This window comes from Stenella coeruleoalba, assembly GCF_951394435.1.
Source record: "Stenella coeruleoalba genome assembly, chromosome: X".
Lineage (NCBI taxonomy): Eukaryota > Metazoa > Chordata > Mammalia > Artiodactyla > Delphinidae > Stenella > Stenella coeruleoalba.
Window position 1 is genome coordinate 24,843,968 of NC_137152.1, and position 22,861 is coordinate 24,866,828.

A 22,861-nucleotide genomic window follows, 5' to 3' on the forward strand; every position below is an offset into this window, starting at 1 on the left:
TCTAGATTTTTGATGACGGCTATTCTGACTGGTGTGAGGTGATACCTCATTGTAGTTTTGATTTGCATTTCTCTAATAATTAGTGATGTTGAGCATCTTTTCATGTGCTTTTTCTCCATCTGTATGTCTTCTTTGGAGAAATGTCTATTTGGATGTTCTGCCCATTTTTTTGATTGGGTTGTTTGTTTGTTTGTTTTTATATTGAGCTGCATGAGCTGTTTGTATATTTTGGAGATTAATCCCTTGTCAGTCGCTTCGTTTGCAAATATTTTCTCCCATTCTGTGGATTGTCTTTTCGTTTTGTTTATGGTTTCCTTTGCTGTGCAAAAGCTTTTAAGTTTAATTAGGTCCCATTTGTTACAATTTGTTAGTTTTCATTACTCTAGGAGGTGGATCCAAAAAGATATTGCTGCAATTTACACCAAAGAGTGTTCTGCATATGTTTTCCTCTAAGAATTTTGTAGTATCTAGTCTTATATTTAGGTCTTTAATGCATTTTGAGTTTATTTTTGTGTATGGTGTTGGACAATGTTTAAGCTTTTCAACTAGCACATTTATTCAGCTATAAATATATTTGCTTTTTTCAATTGCTTTTATGATTTGGGATTTATTTGATTTGCTATTTATTTTATTTGCTTGATTGACTTGCTATTTATATTTGTGAAGTACTTTACAAATATTAATCTATTTGCTATAATTGAAATCATATTTAAATCATTAATATAGTACCTCAATTTTTACTTCTCTTATAGTGAAGATATTATAGATATTTACTGCATTATAATTCATATTTATATGTACTTTGATAGTTTCCCTTTATGTTTTCTACATGTCTCTCTTTTATAGGAAATTATTCATTCTTTTCTCCCAGCCATTATTTTATCAGGCCCATCAGTTGTCCTACTTTGATCCCCATGCTTCAGTTTACTCCCATCTTTGCTAAAATGTACTTTAAGGACTCCCTCCGCCTCCTTCCATTCTCCTAGCAAGACTATTTTGATAATTTGCGTCCTATAAATTCTGGAAGTCAGAAACTTCCATGTTAAAACTTACAATTCATGATGCTGGTTGAAATTTTGTGGTTGCAATTAAGTTGTGTGGAGGTTTTCCTTTTATTCATGAACTATTCAAGCTGTTCTTTGACCAATTATGATGTCATGTTTTTTGATCTGTGATATATAATTACTGATTGGTTACTTATGTAAGGACAGTGCATCATCCTATGGAGAATGTTTCCACCAAAGTATATAGTTGTATTTAGGAAATAATTTTGACATGTGGCCATAAACAATGCAGGGGAAAAAAAATCGAAAGGACACCTTACCATAGAGCCACTAAATATAACTTTAAAAAAATTTCTTTAGAAGCTCAGAAAAAATTAATTAATAAGTACTTTAATGCCTTTTGATTGAACACCCTTCCCAATTTGATATGTCATTAATGTAGTGCCTGGTAACTAGATGAGGCATAAAGTGGATAAGAATTAGATTTATATAGGATGTTGCCTTCATCTGTCAGATAAAGACAAATTCCAGAGAGTGAAAATGAACTGGAGTTTGAGTCTTTGGTGCTCCAATTTCTCTTTCTCAGGTTTGAGATAGATCTACTCCCCAATGGCTGCTGTCACAACAGCTACTAATGGGTTTCTCTCATCCTTTTTTTCTCAGAAATGAAAGTTGTGTGCTCCTCTGTTAGCCAAGTTACAAAGGGTCTCAAGGCATTTTTGTTAACTAAAACTGCCTAAAGCTATTATTTCCGCCTTCTTAAAATGTGAAAGCAATCATGCAGGATTTTATAACTCTTAAAACACATATACGTGCATTTAAGTGTATGTGTATCCATTTAACTGCAGAGCTACATTTATTAAGATGGTGATACTGAGTCAGCCACAGCAAAAGATACAATTTTTACCGTTTGCAGTGGTTTGCAAATGAGCCACGTACTCCTTTTGACTTTTTCCCTCTGGTGACCAACATCCATCATACACATAACCACTAGGAAGAAAAAAATATCTTGTTTGTGTTGTTCACCACTATATCTCCAACTCCTAGGACGGTACCTACCACAAATAGGCACTCAGTGCACATCTGTTGAATGAATGGATGACAGTCTGGTAAATCCAGGTATGAAGTCTGCGATTGAAGAGGACAGAACAATGCTAATCTAGTAGTTCCAAGAATAAAAACTGATTTTTTAAATTTAAAAAAAGAAACAAAATTAGTCTCTTTTACATTATATCCAAACTCATTGAATTAAATCATCCATGTGTATGAATTCTAACAAACTAAGCATATATAGCAGCATGGAGAAATTTGCTCTAGGTTTGTACACACTGAATTTTAAACCAATCATTTATGAAAGTGTGTGGCAAGAAACCCACAAATAATTAAAATATTAGTAATATTTTTCCCAATCACTTGGCTTGCATTATATGGTTATGGCAAAAAATAGGCTAGAGTGGTTGGCAAGGCACTGGATTTGAACATGAAAGTCTTAAATTTAGACACCGAATCTGACTCTTAGTTGTGTCCTGGGCAAGCCACATAAAATTTCTGTGTCTCAGTGTTTTTAACTTTGAAATTAGATCAATGATAATACCTGTCCCAGCCTACTCAGCAGTAATATTGTGAAGATAAAGTGAAATCATGTAGGATTATCTAGAAAAATTCTTGTAAAAAATGTATAATTATATAAATTTCCAATTTTGCAAAACCCATATTACTTCACCATATATCCAAAGTCTTAAAAATTATTGTAAATTAAATTTCCATGTAAATAATCCTGCAAACAAATTGCCTTTAAGAATGTGGTGAGGGCTTCCCTGGTGGCACAGTGGTTAAGAATCTGCCTGCCAATGTAGGGGACATGGGTTTGAGCCCTGGTCTGGGAAGATCCCACATGCTGCGGAGCAACTAAGCCCGTGTGCCACAACTACTGACCCTGCGCTCTAGAGCCCGCGAGCCACAACTACTGAGCTCACATGCCACAACTACTGAAGCCTGCGTGCCTAGAGCCCGTGCTCCGCAACAAGAGAAGCCACTGCAATGAGAAGCCCGTGCGCAGCAACAAAGACCCAACACAGCCAAAAATAAATAAATAAAATAAATAATTTTTTTAAAATGTGGTGAAACATAAAATTGCATACTTAAATGTAAAAAAAAACTTTAAGTAAAATGTTAATAATAGCATAAAATATACAAAAAGTTATTTCCAGATTTGGCAAGTAGCCTAAAGGTTAGAAAAAAAAAGTTTAAAGTTAAAAAAAAAAGTAAAAGAAGAGAATGCACATAGGCTAAAAAACATTTGCTTTTGACAAAAACTTTGGTTAGAGAATCTTACTTACTTTCAATCATATTTACTATATTTCCAAAGCTAAGTATTACTTATTCAGGGGTAAAATTTTTCATTCTTCTATTAATTTTAGGTGCCAAATGAATAGCTCATTTTTTAATATTACTCTTGAGGATGCAGGCTCTAAATTGTTCCATGTTTCCATGTTCCATGGCTTTTACCAAGAATAGGATGCTATTTTTTAGTTTGTTGTTGTCATTATTGTTTTATGTGGAGTTTTATTTTTCATTGAAATATGTTGAATTCATTTTTTTCCTAATTCTATGTCAGTAATTTAGAATCCTTTGTTCTGAGTTCAGAACCATGACTTAAACTATTTAAAAGCATTGAAGCTCTAAGTGAAGGATACTTTAATCAATAGTGTTTTTTTTTCCCCTTGGAATTATGAGACTTATTTTTGTTATTTATTTTGTTGTTTTTCTTTTGCCATTTAAAAAAGCTGATCTGTATCAATTTTCTTGCTTAAAATGGTAGTCATGAGCATGTTGATACTTTAGTAACATTCAGTTGAATCTTATGAATTGGCATTATGTGGGTCAAAATGTTCAAACATTGGCAATTGCATATAGTTCAATCTAATACAATGACTTTTACCCGTCTGCTTGTTTCTGAATCCTAATGCATGTAATTAAACAGTCAAGGAAAAAATCAAGAACTATGTATTGTAAATCACTTTAATTAATGGATACCAACTACTACAAATTCCCAAATTGAGTTTTCCAAACCTGAGGCAAAAGGATGTTCTCACCATTAGGGAAATCTCTGGGGTTTCCAAAAAGATAAAGAAAGGAGGAAGAGTATTAAGATCCCTATCCTAACAAAACATGTTGTTAACATGTTTTGTTTTGTCGTTTGTTGGTTTTCTTAAATTTGTGCATTTAGGTTCAGAACAATTACATGAAACAGTGGTTTTGCTTTTCTATCCCAAATGTAAAATGCTGTGATAGAAAGCATGTTCTCCCAGTGTCAACAGCGTTAATCATTTATAAAATGGGCAAAATATTACCAAATATGTTTCCTTTATTTTCCAAAATAGTGTACTGTCATTTGTATTAATTTGTACAGACTTAATTACATTCAGCTGTGTATAGTAGTTATCTGTAAACTTGCTTGATGACACGTGCTAGATTTTCCATTCTTTATCAGAATAATAAGATGCTCATGATTGTATATTTAAATAGGATAAAATAGTATAAAGTGAAAAGAAGAAAGAAAAGCATCCTGTCCACATTTTTCAATCCCATTCCTCAGTGGTAATCAGTTTTTCATGTCTCCCTGGATTATTGTATTGCCGTAGAATTTTTCTTCATAAAATCTATCTGCCCCTCCTTTGCTCAGTTACACAAGACTTAAAGGCATGTCCTGGTTCTAAAATATTTGGAAACATAGAATACCATATATCTAATTTTGAATGATGAGAAAAGCATTTGCTTCTACACAATTCTCCTTTGCTATGCGCAAGAGCCGATTTTTCTATCAAGATTTTTTTTTGTAAAAGATTTTGACAGTGTGCACAACATAATGCAAAATGTACCTATCACAGAAGGATTTATGAAATCATTTTTCGTTTAGTTGGTGCTGATGGCTAGGATTGTTGTCTTTGTGGAACAGTTGGAACAGTGAAGTGCAGGTTTTGCAGGTTTCTTTTTGTTCTCATTGGTGCTCTGTGACATCTGGGGAACTAGGCATAATTCTAAATGAAGGACTTTGTCTGTTGTTAGGTATCTGAGGTACTGTGAGGTAACCATGGAGAAACTTGGCCAGGAAATACAGATGGACTGTTATTCCACTATTTACTCTAACAGCTAAATAACCAGTAAAAGTAAAATAGAATAAACAGGGAGATGCCTGAAGCACGCACAACATCTGTTCAGGCCTGAATGCATGCCTGCAACAGTTCAAGAACAATGTAACAAACCTTAAAGGTTCAGTGGTTCCATTCAAATTGATTTTCATAAGCAAGTTAAGATTCAGAGCTTCAGCTCAACTTTTCACTTCAAATTAACACATATGTATTGAGCCTCGAATACTGTGTTTAACTCTCTAAAAGAGAAATAGAAGATGTGATCCCTGTGCTCTGGTAATTTGTAACATTAATTGAATACACATGTCAGAGTTACACAAACAAGTTAGAAAGTAATAAAAGTAAGAGAGACATAATATAGACAAAATACACAGTATAAGGCATGAGTGTAACTGAATTTGTGAAGAGGAGCAAGCAATGTAGAAAGCAGAAACTGAGAATAATTTTGTAGAAGATAAAGCCTTTGAAATATTCATGCTTTGACTATAAGTGGCATTTGGCTACTACTGATTTATTATGTGCCAGGACCCATTCTAAATTCTTTACTTGTGGTAGCTTGTATGGTCACCACAGCAACCCTATTAGGAAAGCACTGTTATTATACCCATATTCAGAACTATCCAAGCTAGAGATGATGGTTTGGATCAGAGTGGCAGGGGGTTTAAGTCCTGAATACATTCTCAAGGTAGAGCCCATAGGATTTGGTGGCCAGTTGCATGTGGGTTGGTAGAGAGAGGATTCAAGGATAACACTAAGAATTTTGGCATGAACAACTGGGACAATGGAGCTGCCATTAACTGTATCATGCGGAAAACGGCAGGAGTATCAGGTTAGGGTGCAAGGTTGAGTGTAAGTTTAGTTTTGATGTGTTAAGTCTAAGATGTTTATTACACATCCATGTGGATATCAAGAGACATATTGGATATACTGGATATATATAAGTCAAAGTTCAGGAGATCATCTCAATTAGAGATATAAATTTTGGAATCATTCTTTAGTTCTTCCTCCACACTTGCTCGCAAAATATGGGTTTTTCTGATGTTCCTTTCCCAGCCCTCTTTCCTCTAACCCCGCCTCTGTGGACAATCTCAGCCACTCCCACAATCTAAATATCACCTTGATACAACTGGATCTTATTGGTGGAGTTGGAAAACGGGATAGGCAAGATGTCAAGATGGTTCTATAGATTCACTAATAGTGTCCAATAGTGGGCATCAGCAGATGTAGGGAATCAGCCATTGAATGATCGACTCGGCTAAAAGCTACAGCAAAGTGCTTGTGAGCTAACAGAAAAAGGAGGACTTTGTCTTTCCGACTCACTATCGTATCCCCAGTACCTAGACTGTATCTGGCACATGGTAGGTTTTCAACAGATATTTGTTGCGTTAATGAATGAAGACAGAGCTATAGCTCTCAGAGAAATGGAGAGAAACCTGAGGCCTAGCAGAACTTGGTAGGGCTACAGAGACCAGGGCTGTGTGGTGAAGGCTATGCTTAACAGTACTGAATGGTGCAGAGGTGGGAGAAGATGTGATGAAGAAGCTTTTAGTGAACCAAATAGAAATTTTCTTCAAGAAGTAAATATGTATAACTGATTCACTTTGTTATATAGCAGAAACTAACACACCACTGTAAAGCAATTATACTCCAATAAAGATGTAAAAAAAAAAAAAAAGAAGTAAATATGTTTTAAAAAAAATGTGAATTATAGGTGTTTAAAGCCATCTGCTCCCATGAGTCATTTTGGGACATAAAAGCTGAAGAATCACTAGAAAGCAATTTTACAGTTTTTAAATGAAATTCAATATACTTCAAGCCAGAATATAATTGAAATATGGAAGTCAGTTTTGGGGGAAAATACACTTAGACAATTTCATATTATCTTATATTTTAGCTTATTTTGTTATATATCTGAAACTATATTGTTTCAATTTTAAGATAGCTTTTCTTATGGAAACACTTTTACTAAGTGAACACTTGCAAAATTTGCAGTAAATATTTTATAAATAATTTCTAAATATTTTGTTACAAACTTTAAAATAGAAGACAGAATTTCAGATTAAAGTTTGTATACACATCATATGATCGACCTATTATTTCAAATCTTACCTCAGTAAGAGTTTTAAACTTAGGAACCTGTGTTTGAGCTTGCTTCTTGGTATAAAACAGGACTAAGGCTACCTATAAGTTATAGATTACAGAGAAGGCACAATAGCAATATGCTATTTTAAATAGCACTTTTAGAAACAGAAATCATATAGGCACTTTCCAGAATAATTATAAAATAATTATACTTGCAATAAGTAAGTAATAAGTAAGAAAAGACATTATAAATTCACTAAGTTCTTGTTTAAGTTTATTTTCATCAGAAGTGATTAATAATACATTCAATTTATCAGATATCACTGTCTCCTACTCCAGCCCCGTTCACTTTCTACAGTATCTAGTTTGACATTCATATAAATAGATTTACCATTTAGGTGGGTAAAGGCATGCTCTATAGTGGAACATTCTAACAGCAAGGGAGTAGTTGTTGCTTTACATTAAAAGGAAGAAAAACTGAGCAGCAGAAATATGCCCCTTATGATAGAGAACAGAGCCTAGTTAAGAGTTATTTGAGACCTTTATCTCAGCCTGATTAGTTGGCAAACAGGTGCCTTGTTTGGTTCCCTAGATCAATTGTCTGTAGACTTAGTTTCTCTTTTTTAGCTCATTAAAGACACTTACTACATAATACTTGAATCAACAAAGTACTTATAGGTTCAAATTGTTTGTGTTATGAATACCCTTAAAAAACTGATTCTTTTCTTAAAGGGAAACCCACATTTCTAAATATTATTTATCTCAAAGCTGAGGCCTATATTACTATGACTGTGTTATCAATGAGCTCTTCTTTAAACAACAGGCTTTTCACCTCTAAATGTGAGTTAAAGCAGTATAGTTCATAGTCTTCTGTTTTCCCTTATTGTACATATTTGGACTTCATCTTTCAGTTGCGAAAGTTGCTTCACTATCAAAATTTTCTCAATTAAAAGTGTATAGGGCTTCCCTGGTGGCGCAGTGGTTGAGAGTCCGCCTGCCGATGCAGGGGACACGGGTTCGTGCCCGGGTCTGGGAGGATCCCACATGCCACGGAACGGCTGGGCCCATGATCCATGGCCACTGAGCCTGCGCGTCCGGAGCCTGTGCTCCGCAATGGGAGAGGCCACAACAGTGAGAGGCCCGCGTACCGCAAAAAAAAAAAGAAAAAAAAAAGTGTATAACTAAGGGTAACTTATTTGATTCTGTGAACCAGAGTGGAAAGGATGCTATTTTGAAATATCAAGGACTTAAATTATATAGACTTATGTATGCGTGCCTTCCAGAAATTGAAATTTCCATTTCCAGGAAGAGTGACTGACAAATAAACATCTCACAGAATTGAAATGGGGAGTAGGGAGGTCATTTCATAGGTGCATGTCAACATCAGGAAGGAAGTTGACTAAAAAGTGTGTGCTTCCTCATTTTGCAATCATATTTTCAGGTAAGGTAAGGAACTATTTCAGGGAGAGAAATGGAAATAATATACTCTGTAGTGATCCTAGGGATTTTTCTATCACCATAGCAACTACAGTGACTATGGTTTCATTTTCAGAGGGTCAGAAACTGTAAAGATCACTTATTTCTAGACAAACTAAAATAGTAAAAAGCTATAAAAGATCTCATCTCTGACTTTAAACTATGGAAACTGCTACAGAATTTTCTTTGGTGCATATACCATTTTTCTGTGTGCAGTGCCTCAGGGACAAGAGTATGTGTAGGGACTTTAAAAAGGATTTCCTGGACTCCAGCCAATTTTGACAGCATTCTCTGAGAATGCACCAAGGAGCTATTATCTCGGTATCCAGGGAGTATGACATCTCCTACCCCAGTTCTTGCTTTTTGCTTTTCTCATTTAAGATAGAAAGTTTTCTTGCTTTTACAACATGCTGCCCAGAATTGCTAAAACTGTTCATAACTTGATTCTAAGCAATTCCATCACTCTCCAGAGAACTGGGAACTCTCCAGAGATTTGGATTAAAATCAGGAAGCTTTGCAAACTCAAATCATCAGAGAGAGACTATATATTCTCTCACACACACCCCGCATGAAAGCCATGAATGGATTACTTTTAGACCAGTGGGGAAGATCCTCCTTCTCTTCTCTTGAATTTTACCCCTTTAGGAAATTACAGCTATTCATTTTAAGTGTTTGGGCTCCCAACACACGGACAAATGGGGCTGGTTGCCCCAGTGTGAATTTCAATAATCAGCAAGTCAGTCAGCTGGATGCTTGGTATCAAGTGGAGCACTTGTCAGAGTTCTGGAATTTTGCCCTTGGGCTGGCAGCCACATTAACATGGAGTCCGTGACTCACATCAACAGGATTTGAGCCAGTGCAAGCACTGGCAAAGGTCATTTTGTCAGGCTGTCCAGGTCAGCAGAGTTAACAGAAGCAGAAGAGAAGTCATGTTGGTGCACCTGATCTAATCCAGCTAGTGGGGTAGCCCTAAATATTCCACCCAAGACTCTAGTCTCAGAGCCATCAGGAGATGGTAATGAAATTTTGCCAGGTGGATAAAAGAAAGAACGAATATAAGAGGTTTGCTTGAGTGAAGGCACTTCTAGGACATAGATAACATATACAAGATCCATTCTGTCTTTTAAAAATTTTTGTTATATTCTCAGTTTTGTTTTTATTAGTAGTAAACTTTTCCTCCATAAAGAAGTGTCTTATGTCAAATAAAGCAAACCATAGTGTAGTACTAAGCTATTTTCAATTTTGCAGTGAAAGAGGTTGACAATGGAAGACAGTCTTCTCTGTCCAGATTTACATTTCCATACTTTCAATATGCTGAGATTGCTCTTGATAAGATCACCAGTCACCTCCTAAATATCCACAGTTGACTTTTTACTCCTGTTCCTAGATGCATTTGACTTCTGGGTGGCTCCCTCCCTCCCTCCTTCCTGATATTCGTTCTCCCTTTAGTTTTAAAATATTTTACTCTTCTGGTTCTTCTCCAAGGTCTGATGAGATCTACTCTTCAGACATATTCATCTCCAACCTCGACCTCTGCTTTCCACAAAGGGTCGTCGTTAGGCAAATTTTCTTCTCACGCTTTCACTCTAACAAAAGTTTCTGAGCAATTTGACCATCTCTCCTGTAATGAAACAACACCTACTACATTCCACTGACTAGCAATTCTGTAACACTGGCAGAAGACAATTTTAACCTGCATTTCTCCAGATAAGGAATCTCACAGGATATTTCTGTGTTGGCATGCCTTCCTTTCTCTCACATGGTAATACTTGTTAGATACATATTCTGACCACAGAGTTAAATTGAGTTGCTTAACAAAAAAATAATGAAACCTTCTAATCGCAAGGTGTTCATGGACTTGAAGACAACACCTTGGAATTTTATAAACAATCTCTCTCTCTCTCTCTCTCTCTCTCTCTCTCTCTCTGAAATTCACTCACATCACCCATAACCATTGTGTCTAGCTGATTTGAAGACCTGGGAACACAGCTGCTTTCCTCAGGGTCCCATTGTAAGCATTGACTTTTGCCCCTTAAACCGACATTATCTATATCCTCACAAGATTCTATAGATTAATCTTCCCCCAAGACAAGTCCTCATGCACCACAGTCATAAAGTCTTAGAATGAGGCAGGAAAGCTCCCTAAGATCTACCCATGACTTCTCTCCTGCTGCCCAATGGAGTTTGCTTCAGAGCCAGCCTTCTGGGAAGCTGCAGGCTTAGCAACAGGCACCCCCTATCTAGCCTAGTCTCCATCTCACACATGGTTGAACCACCCCAATTTTGCCTGCAAGTCAGCAAATATGTTCATTTTATTGATACCTGTTAAGTTTTTATATTTATACAGTTCACCCTTGAACAACATGGGTTTGAACTTCATGGATCCACTTACATGTGGATATTTTTCCACAGTAAATACTACAGTGCTATACAGTCCATGGTTGGGTGGATCTGCGGATGCGGAGGAACCACAGATGTGGAGGGCCAACTGTAAATTATACACAGATTAACCCTCATTTTGTTCAAGGGTCAACTGTATTTATTTATCCTGACAGGAAGCACGTGATCTCTGGGTCAGAGAACATCTCACTAATTACTCAAATCCCCATGAGACGTGCAGTGAGGGCCAGATGTACAAGAGAGAAACCCCAACATTATAAACATTAGAGCTTATATAAAGGATTTGGCACATCTGATAGAGACAGACAGACAGACATGGAGGGACTTGGGTGGGTGAGGGGAGAGAGAGGCGGGAAGAGAGAGACAAACAGAGAGAGACCTTTGCTCTGGAATGTAAACACATCCTCTCCAGAGAGAGGGGAAGGTCTAGGTCTGTTATCCTCAGAATGTAAGTTGGAATGTAAGCAAAGGGATCCAAGAAAGATAAGCTTCTAAGTCTCCCTGGAAAAATGCACTAATCTAAACACCAAGGTATGTTTGCTATTCAATTATCCTCTAACCCAGATGCCAATGTTCTTTGCTCAGAAAGGCCAGACCGTGTGGAAATGTGAGAATACGTATGGCCCAACGATATTTGCCATCTCATTCATATTCTCAAAGTCTGTTGCCAACTGCCTATTGAATGTCTATCGTCTGACAACCCAAAGGCTTCATAATATGTGTCCAGAAGGAAATCATCTGTTACGCACACACACACACACACACACAAATGCATGTGCACACAGAACCTGTTCATCCATCTGAAATCCTTTTACTCAGATATCAGTATTCATCCGGATGCTCAGGCCAGAAACCTGGGAGTTATTCAAGTCTTTCCTCTTCTTCACCCAACAAACAGTCACTGAGTTCTGCCAAGTTTCCTTCCTAAACAACTTTCTCAATTCAACTCAATTATGAAGGACAACTAGATATTTGATTACATTAATAACACTTTAAAGTTTTTAGATGTAGGATATGGTATTATGTGTACTTTCCTTGAAAACAATTCACGTATATTGGAAACATGCTGAAGTATTTATGGATAATATATCAATTTGTTTCAAAATAATCCAGTTGAGGAGGTGAATGGGTGGAAATATAATGAAACAAAATTGTCCATGGTTTCATAAGTGTTGGCACTGGATAATGGGCTCATGGGGGCTGTTTGTACTATTTTCCTTTTTTCCTTTTCTGCTTTTGTATATATTTGAAATTACTACACATGCACACACACACGTCATGGTTCCCCACTGTCTACTGAATTACATGCAGTATTTTAAAGCACATTATTAATCATCTCCAGCCTCTGTTTTCTGACCCATCTTCCCTGATCCTGTACATTTCTGAAATGTCAGTCGTATACGGCTACTCATGTTCCCTGTCATTGCATGTGTATTACCTACTAAGTATGATGTCCTTTCCACTTCAACTACTCAGCTGTGTCTACCCCAAATTGCACTTCCTTTATGAGCCCTTTCCTTGGCTTGTGACCATATATGATATATGATTCATTCCTTTTCTGAACTTTGAGAAAAGATTTGGTACCACTTAGACCACTCATCAAATAATTTCTCATCATTTAACTGGGACTTCTAAACTATAATTGTTTCCTTCAGTTTCCAAACCACATCCTCCCTTACTACCTCAATGAGATCAATTTAAAACTTCTTCAAAACAAATAAAACTGTGCTTCACCTACCTTTACTTTCTCTGTATTGGTCCTTGTACAGGAAAGAGCTCAATAAATGTTTACTCAATTGACTTGTCTTTGACAATGCAGATGAGCAAAATAACCAAATTCACATTTGTAAGACTAGACAAATATGTAAGTTTTTAGCATTTTTTGAACATTAATATTTTAAAAGATTTTTATTACTTAATGGCATTGTGTATTTTCCCCTTAAATATAATCTAGACTTTAAAGTTATGGAGTTAAATTTTTAGATACTTTCACTTATTCAGCACAAATGCACTGGGTACCTACCATGTGCCAGGCACAGGTTTGAGCTCTGGAAACCCAATATAGAGCAAGACAGGTAACATCCCTGCACTCATAGGATCTAGTCTAGTGATGTAGAGAAACCAGTAGTTGTATAATTTCATGTTAGTCATAAGTGCCATGAAGACAAATGAACAATACAGGGAATACAGAGCAGTTGGCGCTGCTACTTAAAATGGAACAGTAGATAAGGCTCTTCTGAGATGAGAAAGAAGTGAGGAAAACAGCCATATAAGTGTCTTGGAGGGAAAGAGTATTTTTGGCAGAGAGGACAGCAAATGCAGAATAAGGAAAAAATAAGATGATAATGTCAGGCAGTGTACAGCCAAGCTAGGTAGAGATTTGTAGGCCATGATAAAGACTATGGATTGGGAATTCCCTGGCGGTCCAGTGGTTAGGACTTGTCGCTTCCACTGCTGGGCGCGGGTTCAATCCCTAGTTGGGGAACTAAGATCCCACGAGTCGGGCATCTGGGCCAAAAAAAAAAAAAAAAAGACTATGGGTTTGATGAGGAGCCATTGGAGGGTTTTGAGAAGAGAATTAATATGATTTGATTTATGTTTTATAAGAATTTCTTTGGCTGTTGTGTGGAGAATTGACTGGGAGAGGGGCAAGACTGGAAGCAGGAGGATCATTTAGGTAGCTATTGTGATAATCTAGGTGAGATATAAGGATAACTTATATCATCAGAGCAATAGCAAGGGAGATAAGGAGAAGTGGTCAAATTCTGGACATGTTCTAGAAGTAGAGCCAACAAGATTGTCCAACAATTTGAATACTAGAGATTAAAAAAGAAAGACCAAGGATGATTCCAAGGTTGTCAGCCTGAATAACTATCAATTGATATGTCATTTACCAAAGGAGAGAAAACCATGGGAAGAGAAGGATACGGGGATGCAGTTCAGAATGTGGTTATGCTAAGGTTGAGATGCTCATGAGACATCCAAGTGTCAAGAAAGTACCTAGATTTGTGAGTCTGGATTTCAGAGTTGAGGTCAGGGCTGGAGATGTAAGTTTGAGAGTCATTGTCATATAGAGATTATTTACAGTCATGGGACCAAATAAGAGGTAATATAGATAGACAAGGAAAGGTGTCAGAACTGAGCTAGAGCACTCCAATATTAAGAGATTAGTAAGATGGGAAGGATTCTGTAAAGCAGACTGAGAAGCAGTGGACAAGAAGGTGGAGGAAAAACCAGAAAACTTCAGGTTACAGAAGTCAAATGAAGGTAGAGTTTTAAGATGGAGGGAGTGAGTGATCACCTGTATCAAGATGAGGACTGTGAATTATCCATTGAAGTTGGGCATGTTGAAATCACTGGGGTTCAAGGCTAATGACTTTTAAAAGTCAATAGATTGGTGTGAGATGATATCTCATGGTAGTTTTGATTTGCATTTCTCTAATGATTAATGATGTTGAGCATTCTTTCATGTGTTTGTTGGCAGTCTGTATATCTTCTTTGGAGAAATGTCTATTTAGGTCTTCTGCCCATTTTTGGATTGGGTTGTTTGTTTTTTTGTTATTGAGCTGCATGAGCTGCTTGTAAATTTTGGAGATTAATCCAGTCAGAATGGCCATCATCAAAAAATCTAGAAACAATAAATTCTGGGGAGGGTGTGGAGAAAAGAGAACACTCTTGCACTGCTGTTGGGTATGTGATTTGGTTCAGCCACTATGGAGAACAGTATGGAGGTTCCTTAAAAAACTACAAATAGAAACTACCATATGACCCAGCAGTCCCACTACTGGGCATATACCCTGAGAAAACCAAAATTCAAAAAGAGTCATGTACCAAAATGTTCATTGCAGCTCTATTTACAATAGCCCAGAGATGGAAACAACCTAAGTGCCCATCATCGGATGAATGGATAAAGAAGATGTGGCACATATGTATAATGGAATATTACTCAGCCATAAAAAGAAACGAAATTGAGCTATTTGTAATGAGGTGGATAGACCTAGAGTCTGTCATACAGAGTGAAGTAAGTCAGAAAGAAAAAGACAAATACCGTATGCTAACACATATGTATGGAATTTAAGAAAAGAAAATGTCATGAAGAACCTAGGGGTAAGACAGGAATAAAGACACAGACCTACTGGAGAACGGACTTGAGGATATGGGGAGGGGGAAAGGTGAGCTGTGACAGGGCGAGAGAGAGTCATGGACATATACACACTAACAAACGTAAGGTAGATAGCTAGTGGGAAGCAGCTGCATGACACAGGGATATCGGCTCGGTGCTTTGTGACCGCCTGGAGGGGTGGGATTGGGAGGGGGGGAGACGCAAGAGGGAAGAGATATGGGAACATATGTATATGTATACCTGATTCACTTTGTTATAAAGCAGAAACTAACACACCATTGTAAAGCAATTATACCCCAATAAAGATGTTTAAAAAAAGAAAGTCCATATTAAAAATGCGAGGCCATTAGTTACTTTGGGGGTTGATAAATTTCCTTTCTTCTCTTTCCATAGACAGCTGAATCATTTTTGACTTGCTTTAAAATTTCAATATTACAGAATATAAAAGACAGCCTGCAACAAATCTCAGGTCGGATTGACGTTATTCACAATAAGAAGGCAGCAGCATTGCAAAGTGCCACACCGGTGGAAAAGGCAAGGCTACAGGAAGCTCTCTCACAGCTCGATTTCCAATGGGAAAGAGTTAACAAAATGTGCAAGGACCGACAAGGGTAGGTACCACTTTCCTTTTACTAAATGATTATACCTGTCTCCCAGGAATTCTAGAGTTCATTTCAGTGTTCTCCATGGAAAAAAAGAGAGGTAGGGAGGAAGAGAGGGAGAAGTATCACTTTCACTGGAAAAAGGTAAGTGGAGTAAGAAAAAATAATGATGAACAGTTCAGACTAATGAGCTGAATTCAACAAATTTTTCTGTACTGAAGTTAGTGTTACGTCGGAGCACTATAATATCCTCTAAAATTTCAGGTAATGTCAAAACCCATCTGGTCATTTAATTGAGGTGGTTTAAATAATTGTACAATATAAATTGTATACCTTTGGTCAAATCTGTATCCTATAGATTTATAACCATTTGCTATACTTAGATTAATATATTGGAAATATAAGCTGGCAACACAAAGTTGATTTTCGTGTGTTGTTTCTGTTTTGAAGGTGATCCTTTACATTTGGAAGTCCCCTCACTTTTTTGCTACAAGGAATTTGTTGATTTAAAATAATTAATTTTTAGTGCTTCCCTTAATTAAAATATCCAACTGTTGACCAGATTTTTAAAAGTCACATACATTTCTTAGCCTCATACTACAAGAAGATATTGTTTTATCTTCCAATTTTAGGTTAAAAGGAATAAAGTTGTAATGGCTTAAAACAATTGGTTTCAAAGATTTGTTCAAGACCATCTTCTTCATTATTCTCAGAGGAAATCAAATCATTTTTAATAATTACAAAGAACCTCCTTAATATCTCTCAGATCTGTCCATTTCTTGCCATCTTTACTTCTATTTTTTTTTTTTTTTGAATTTCAAATAAGTATTTTATTTTATGATGTACTTTTTTTTTTTAACATCTTTATTGGGGTATAATTGCTTTATTTACTTCTATTTTTGTCCTTCATTTACTGCATTAGATTCCTAAATCAATACTTCTAGCAGAAATCTCAGTTGTCTCCAGTGATCATCCCCACTTTGTTCCCCATTATCTTTCATCCAGAATTGTTTTTCTGAAGTGTAAGAAAACTTACATTCCCTTTAGAATAAAGTGCAAACTTATTAATTGGGGATATAAGGCTTTCCCATGACCCCTGCTCCTCTGGTCAGCCTCACTGTTTATCAATTCCTGCCTGCCCTACAACCCCTCCAAATTCTGCTCTATCACTATTAAATTGATTTAAAGATTCACAAATGTTTTCTGCCCTCTCTGGCCTACCTGCCCTTCAAGTCTCATATGAGATGTTATTTCCTTCTTAAAATCCTAAAAATATTAGTTGATCATAGAAAGTTAGATATTAGTTTAACATTAATGGAATATATCAACATACTATTTATGTATTTGCAGATGTCACCAGACTTGGTGGCTACTCTGTAGAGGACCTGCTCCAAAGTGACCTATTCCTAGAATTTACTACATAGCAGTCGATTTTATTGATTGATTTTTTTCCTTTTATGCCTCCTGCACAAGCACCTGAGAGACAAAAGCTGTGTTTTATTTTGTGTGGTATGCTCAGGATTAAGGTAGTCTTGAGCACGAAGTGGATGTTCAGTGTGTATGGACTGAAGCCTCCTGCAAGAAGCCTGAGAATATGTTTCCCTGGATGGTCCAGTAGTTCTATCTCAACTTACTGGAAAACAGTGGGCCCTAGGGTATCCAAAGCCATTCTTGATAAAGGGAAAGAAACTCAGCAACCCTATGTATATGCTGCAAAAGACAAACTCAAATTGCCATCATGGTACACCTCTCAGTAGCCCACATTGAGTCAAAATTAGCTTTTACAAGTTGCTCCAATGAGGTCAATTTCATCACTGTCTTTTGGGGTGCTCATTCCACTTTGGAGATGTTTTTGTCTTTGTTGTCTTCTCTCAGTGTTTTCTTCCAGCCATCCAAGGCCGCCAACACTATCCCTTAAGAACCTTGCAGGGTTCTTGGGTAGCCAGTGGTTACTGTGCTTCTATAGACACCTCCCATTCTTGCACGAAAGCAGAGGTGAAACTTTCTGCTTTCTGAGACTTCTCCCCCACTTTATGTCATCTTTGGTCTGTGAGCTGGGTATTCCCTTATGACAGTCATACAACTCTTTCCCTTTCAGTTCACCTTCAACCATAGTCTTTAAAAGAAGCAGAAGACTAATGCCATTCCACAGAGAGAGTAAGCTGAATTCTCACCCCACATCTGGGTGGGGTCTTTCCTGAATTCTCACCCCATGTCTGGGTGGGGTCTTTCCTATGTCTGGCAAGAGATAGTGTGTCACTAACGCCAGTAGACCCACTCTTTTCTTATCCAGATTCTGCAAAAGTATCCTAATTTTTCTCTAACTGGGTTCCTCTAGGAATTGGTCAGGAGCTGCTAAATTTCCTGTGACTTTTAGTCTAGTCTCAAGTAAAACTGTTTTAAGTTATTGCTTGTGAGCACAGACACTAGAGTTCAACTTGTTTTGGAATCCTGGCTTTCCTGCTGACTGGATTTATGTCCTTGAACAAGTTCCCTAACCTTTATGCTCCACAATTCCCTTATCTATAAAATGGGATAAAAGTATTTTCTAAGTCATAGAGTTGTTATGAGGATTAAATGACACAATGTATGTAGAGTGCTTAGCAGACTGCTTATACATGATAATGACTCGATCAAGCTTGGCAATTCTGAAGATAAAAATAATGGTCTTCTGGCTCTTATAGTCTTCATGCCTGCTAATTCTTTCTTATATGCTTTCACATTTTCCTGAGCACCATGGAGAGTTGATTTAAATTCAGTCCCTGATTTGAAGAACCTCCCAGTCCTAGAGAGAAAATGGACAAACAGCCAATAAATTACAGGTTGACAGATGTGAGCGATGTGAGAGGGTGAGAACAAGATCCTTGGGGAGTGGAATAGGAGCATCTTACTCAGAGTCAGGAATAAAGCAAGTTCAGTGGACTGTTCAAGGTTCTGAGTTACAACTAACAGAAAGTAACTCCAGTTACCTTAGGTAGGATAATATAATTGGAAGGATATCAGGTAACTCATGGAATCAATGGAAAGGCCTGCGAGTCAGGTTTAAATACGGGCAGAAATTGTCAAGGAAGACCAGGATATGCACCCAGAAACACACCCAGCATCAAGCTATAAGGTGAATCTGAATTATAAACTTCTGTCACTGCCGTGGTCCACTGGTCCACAAGAGGTACCATTGCCACTGGATACTGGTTGCTACTATCCTGCCAAAAAGTATCAAAATTATTATTTCTTTTTGTGTCACTAATTTTAGAATTAAAGTTTCTGACAGAATTATTTGGTAAAGCAGGAGATGGATATTTTTTTTCCTCTGAAAGGCCAATTAGTAAATATTTTAGTGTTTGCAGGTCCTATGATCTCTGTTGTAACTACTCAACTCTGCTGTTGCAGGGTGAAAGAAACCATAGACAATATACAAATGAATGGGGATGGCTTGTTCTAATAAAACTTTATTTATAAAGACAGGTGGTAGGCCAGATTTTGCTGGTGGGCCATAAATTGCCAACTCCTGTAATAAGGCATACTTCAGTCATATAAGTAGGTTCTAACTGCCAGGGGTTAGGGAAAATAAATAGCTGGAATTTGGGATCCATTGCGGTGATAGTCAGGAATTTATCTCCCACCAAGCCCATACAATGGTAGATTTTTGAATCCTTAGAGAGACTAGAAGCTATAGATTCTTTTTTTTAAATTGAAGTATAGTTGATTTACAATGTTGTTTTAGTTTCTCGTGTACAGCAAAGTGATTCAGTTATGCATATATATACATATTCTTTTCCGTTATTTTTTTTTTTACAGGATATCTAACATAGTTCCTTGTGCCATAGAGTAGGACCTTGTTGTTTATCTATTTTATATGTAGTAGTTTGTATCTGCTAATCCCAAACTCCTAATTTATCCTTCCCCCACCCCCTTTCCCCTTTAGTATCCATAAGTTTGTTTTCTATATCTGTGAGTCTGTTTTGTAAGTAAGTTCATTTGTGTCATATTTTAGATTCCACATATAAGTGATATCATATGATATTTGTCCTCCTCTGACTTACTTCACTTAGTATGATAATCTCTGGGTCCATCCATGTTGGTGCAAATGGCATTTTCATTATTTTTTATGGCTGAGTAGTATTCCAGTGTATGTATATACCACATCATCTGTTCATCTGTCGATGGACATTTAGGTTGCTTCCATATCTTGGTTATTGTAAATAGTGCTGCTGTGAGCATTTGGGTGCATGCATCTTTTTGGATTAGAGTGTTCTCTGGATATATGCCCTGGGGGTGGGATTGCTGGAACATATGGTAATTCTATTTTTGGTTTTATAAGGAACCTCCATACTGTTTTCCATAGTGGCTGCACCAGTTTACATTCCCACAGTGTAGGAGGGTTCCCTTTGCTCCACACCCTCTCCAGGTTTTGTCATTTGTAGACTTTTTGATGATGGCCATTCTGACTGGTGTGAGGTGATGCCTCACTGTAGTTTTGATTTGCATTTTTCTCATGAATAGAAGCTGTACATTTTTAAATACCCTCATGTTGGGTTCTCAACAAAAAACTACTGATTTTTTTTTTAAGTAAGTCAACTTGAGGTTAAAACAAAATACCTTTGAGCCAGTAAGAAGGTATTAGTATATTTTCACATATGATCCAGGTATGATAGTATATTAGTCAGCTATTACCGTAATATGGCGATACAAATCACCCCAAAAACTCGATGGCTTAAAACAAGCCTTTATTCTCATGCTTATGGATCTTTAGGTTGTCTGTGTTTTGGCTGACTTAGGCTGAGTGTGGCTGGGCAGCTGTTTCAAGTTATGGTTAACTGGGCTAGGCTCTAGGATGTGTGCTGGGTTAAGGTCTGTTACATATATATTTATTCTGGGCTTAAGATGAAGGATCAGTGGCACAGTCTGCTCATGACGGGTCACCAGAGCATGAACCAAGCCTAATCTCCTAAGAGCACTTATGACCTGTGATCATATTAAGCCACTCACATGCCATTGGCCAAAGCAAGCCTGACATGAGTAGAATGGGGAAGTAGTCTCTTCCTACAGTGGAAGGGAAAGAAGAATGAATATTTGCTGAATAATAATCTAAACTATTATAGATAGTTAATAACACAGGATTTTTTTACAGCTAGAAAATACCTTAGTAATTTTATCCTGCTTCATTATTTTATACGGGAGACTAAATCACAAAGATGTTAAGTGACTTGCCAAACACATGCTACGTGACACATCTGCATATTTCTATTTCACCAAAATATTTAGCTCTAATAGATCTACAGAGTTTACTCACAAATAAGTTACAGATATGAGAAAATGCATTAGTCTCTTGGCATTCCTAAGGCATAGTTGCTGAGACCATCCTTAATCAACAGATTTATGAACGCCATAATGGCAGAACTCACCTCTATTAAATGTCATAAAGTAAAACAGACATTACTGTCTAAGTCAAGGCAAGTAGAGGATTAAAATCCAGATTGACTGTGACTGCTCACTCATTATCTAGGAGACCAGCTTCCATACGTTGTCTTCCAGCAAATAGAATTTCAACATGTGCCTCAGTAAACTTACAAATCCTCGAAGTATTAAAAGTGGCTCCTTTCCATGGAAACACAGATGGTGAACACAGTAAATATTAAATCCATGAATCCTATGTGGGCATATACATATCCATGTATATGGATAGATATCCGTATATATAAACGCAAGATAAATATTTAACTTTATGAGAAATTAACATTGTTGCTAAATGCTATTTTCATCTATTTCTTGGTGGATTGCTCACTGTTTATAAAAGATACCTACAGGAAACACATGAAAATAAAGAATTAACATAATATCTACCTAGTATTAGAGAAACAATGTGCTTTCCTTCTTCCAACAAGCATTTAAGGAGGACCTTTCAAGTGCCAGATACTTTGTTGTCTTTCCTTTCTTTCTGTTACCACCTTTCCTATCCCTCAAACCATTAATAAATTTGCCCCATTTTCAGGAAATCATTCCTCAAGTCTTAGAGAATAGCACAAATCAAATACGATTTAAAAAGTGAAAGCAGTTTCTAGACTACAAATTGCTCTGTAGCCATAAGATGGCATTATTGTGTAACAACAAGATTCTGGTCTGAGAGTGTGAGGGCATTTAAAAAATCAAATTCTATTACCAATGATAGTTCATAAAATAAGAAATAGGAAAACCATGTTGCATAAAAGAAGCCAGGCACAAAAGGATATATGTTGTATGATTCCATTTATATAAAACTCCAAAACAGGCATATCAGGGGTTAAAGGTCAGATATGGTGACCTTTGTGGGGAATAGAAATTAACAAGGGCAGGAGCAAGTCCTGGTGTTACGGATGCTAGTTGCATTGGTACATTTCCCTTAAGAAAATGTATGGAACTGTGCACTTGTGATTTGTGTACTTTTCTGTGTGTATGCTGTACTTGAATGAAATTTACACTTAAAATTAAAAAAATCATAACTACGTACATTTTTAAGTACAAGAAGGCCCCGATCTCAGAATTTAAAAAAAAAAAATATGTAGTTTTAAGAAAAGCATGTTACATTGTTCTATTTTTGGCCTTTCACCCTGGACTTCCAAACACTTTATAATAAGCCAGTACAGACTCTAGGATAAGTTTGTGAGCACCACCACTCTAGAGAAAGCTTTCCTGAATTTCCCACCATCATGCTGGGACCACAGTGCCACATGTCAACAGGATGCTGGGAATGGGAGAGCTGGAAACCGCTTCCCCAGGGATTTCTCCTTTGTTTGGCTCCCTTAGCGCCAAGCCCACAGTATTAATGCGCTTACAGACTCTTGCTGCTGTGAGACAATGAAAGAAATGAAACGAGAGAAAACAGGAATAGAAACCAAAGAAATCTGACTTGAAGAGAGAGTGCCTTAATCATCTCTGTATTCAGATTCTGGGGGACAAGCATGTAATTCTGCAAGCCCACTCAAAATGCAACTTTCTCATAAGCATTTGCTATCTCAGTTGTAATTTTTCTACTGGAGCATTCAA

At 37.0% G+C, this 22,861-nt stretch overlaps 1 protein-coding gene across 16 annotated transcripts in view; it reads left to right on the forward strand.

Moving 5' to 3' along the window:
* The window catches only part of DMD (dystrophin), a 2,843,071-nt gene that overhangs the window by 1,619,630 nt on the left and 1,200,580 nt on the right, over positions 1 to 22,861 (forward strand). For all 16 annotated transcript variants that reach the window (XM_079909736.1, XM_079909735.1, XM_079909718.1 and 13 more), the window contains one exon: positions 15,675 to 15,847. In XM_079909736.1, coding sequence (XP_079765862.1) covers positions 15,675 to 15,847 — 173 coding nt within the window. The remainder of the gene's footprint in view (positions 1 to 15,674; positions 15,848 to 22,861) is intronic.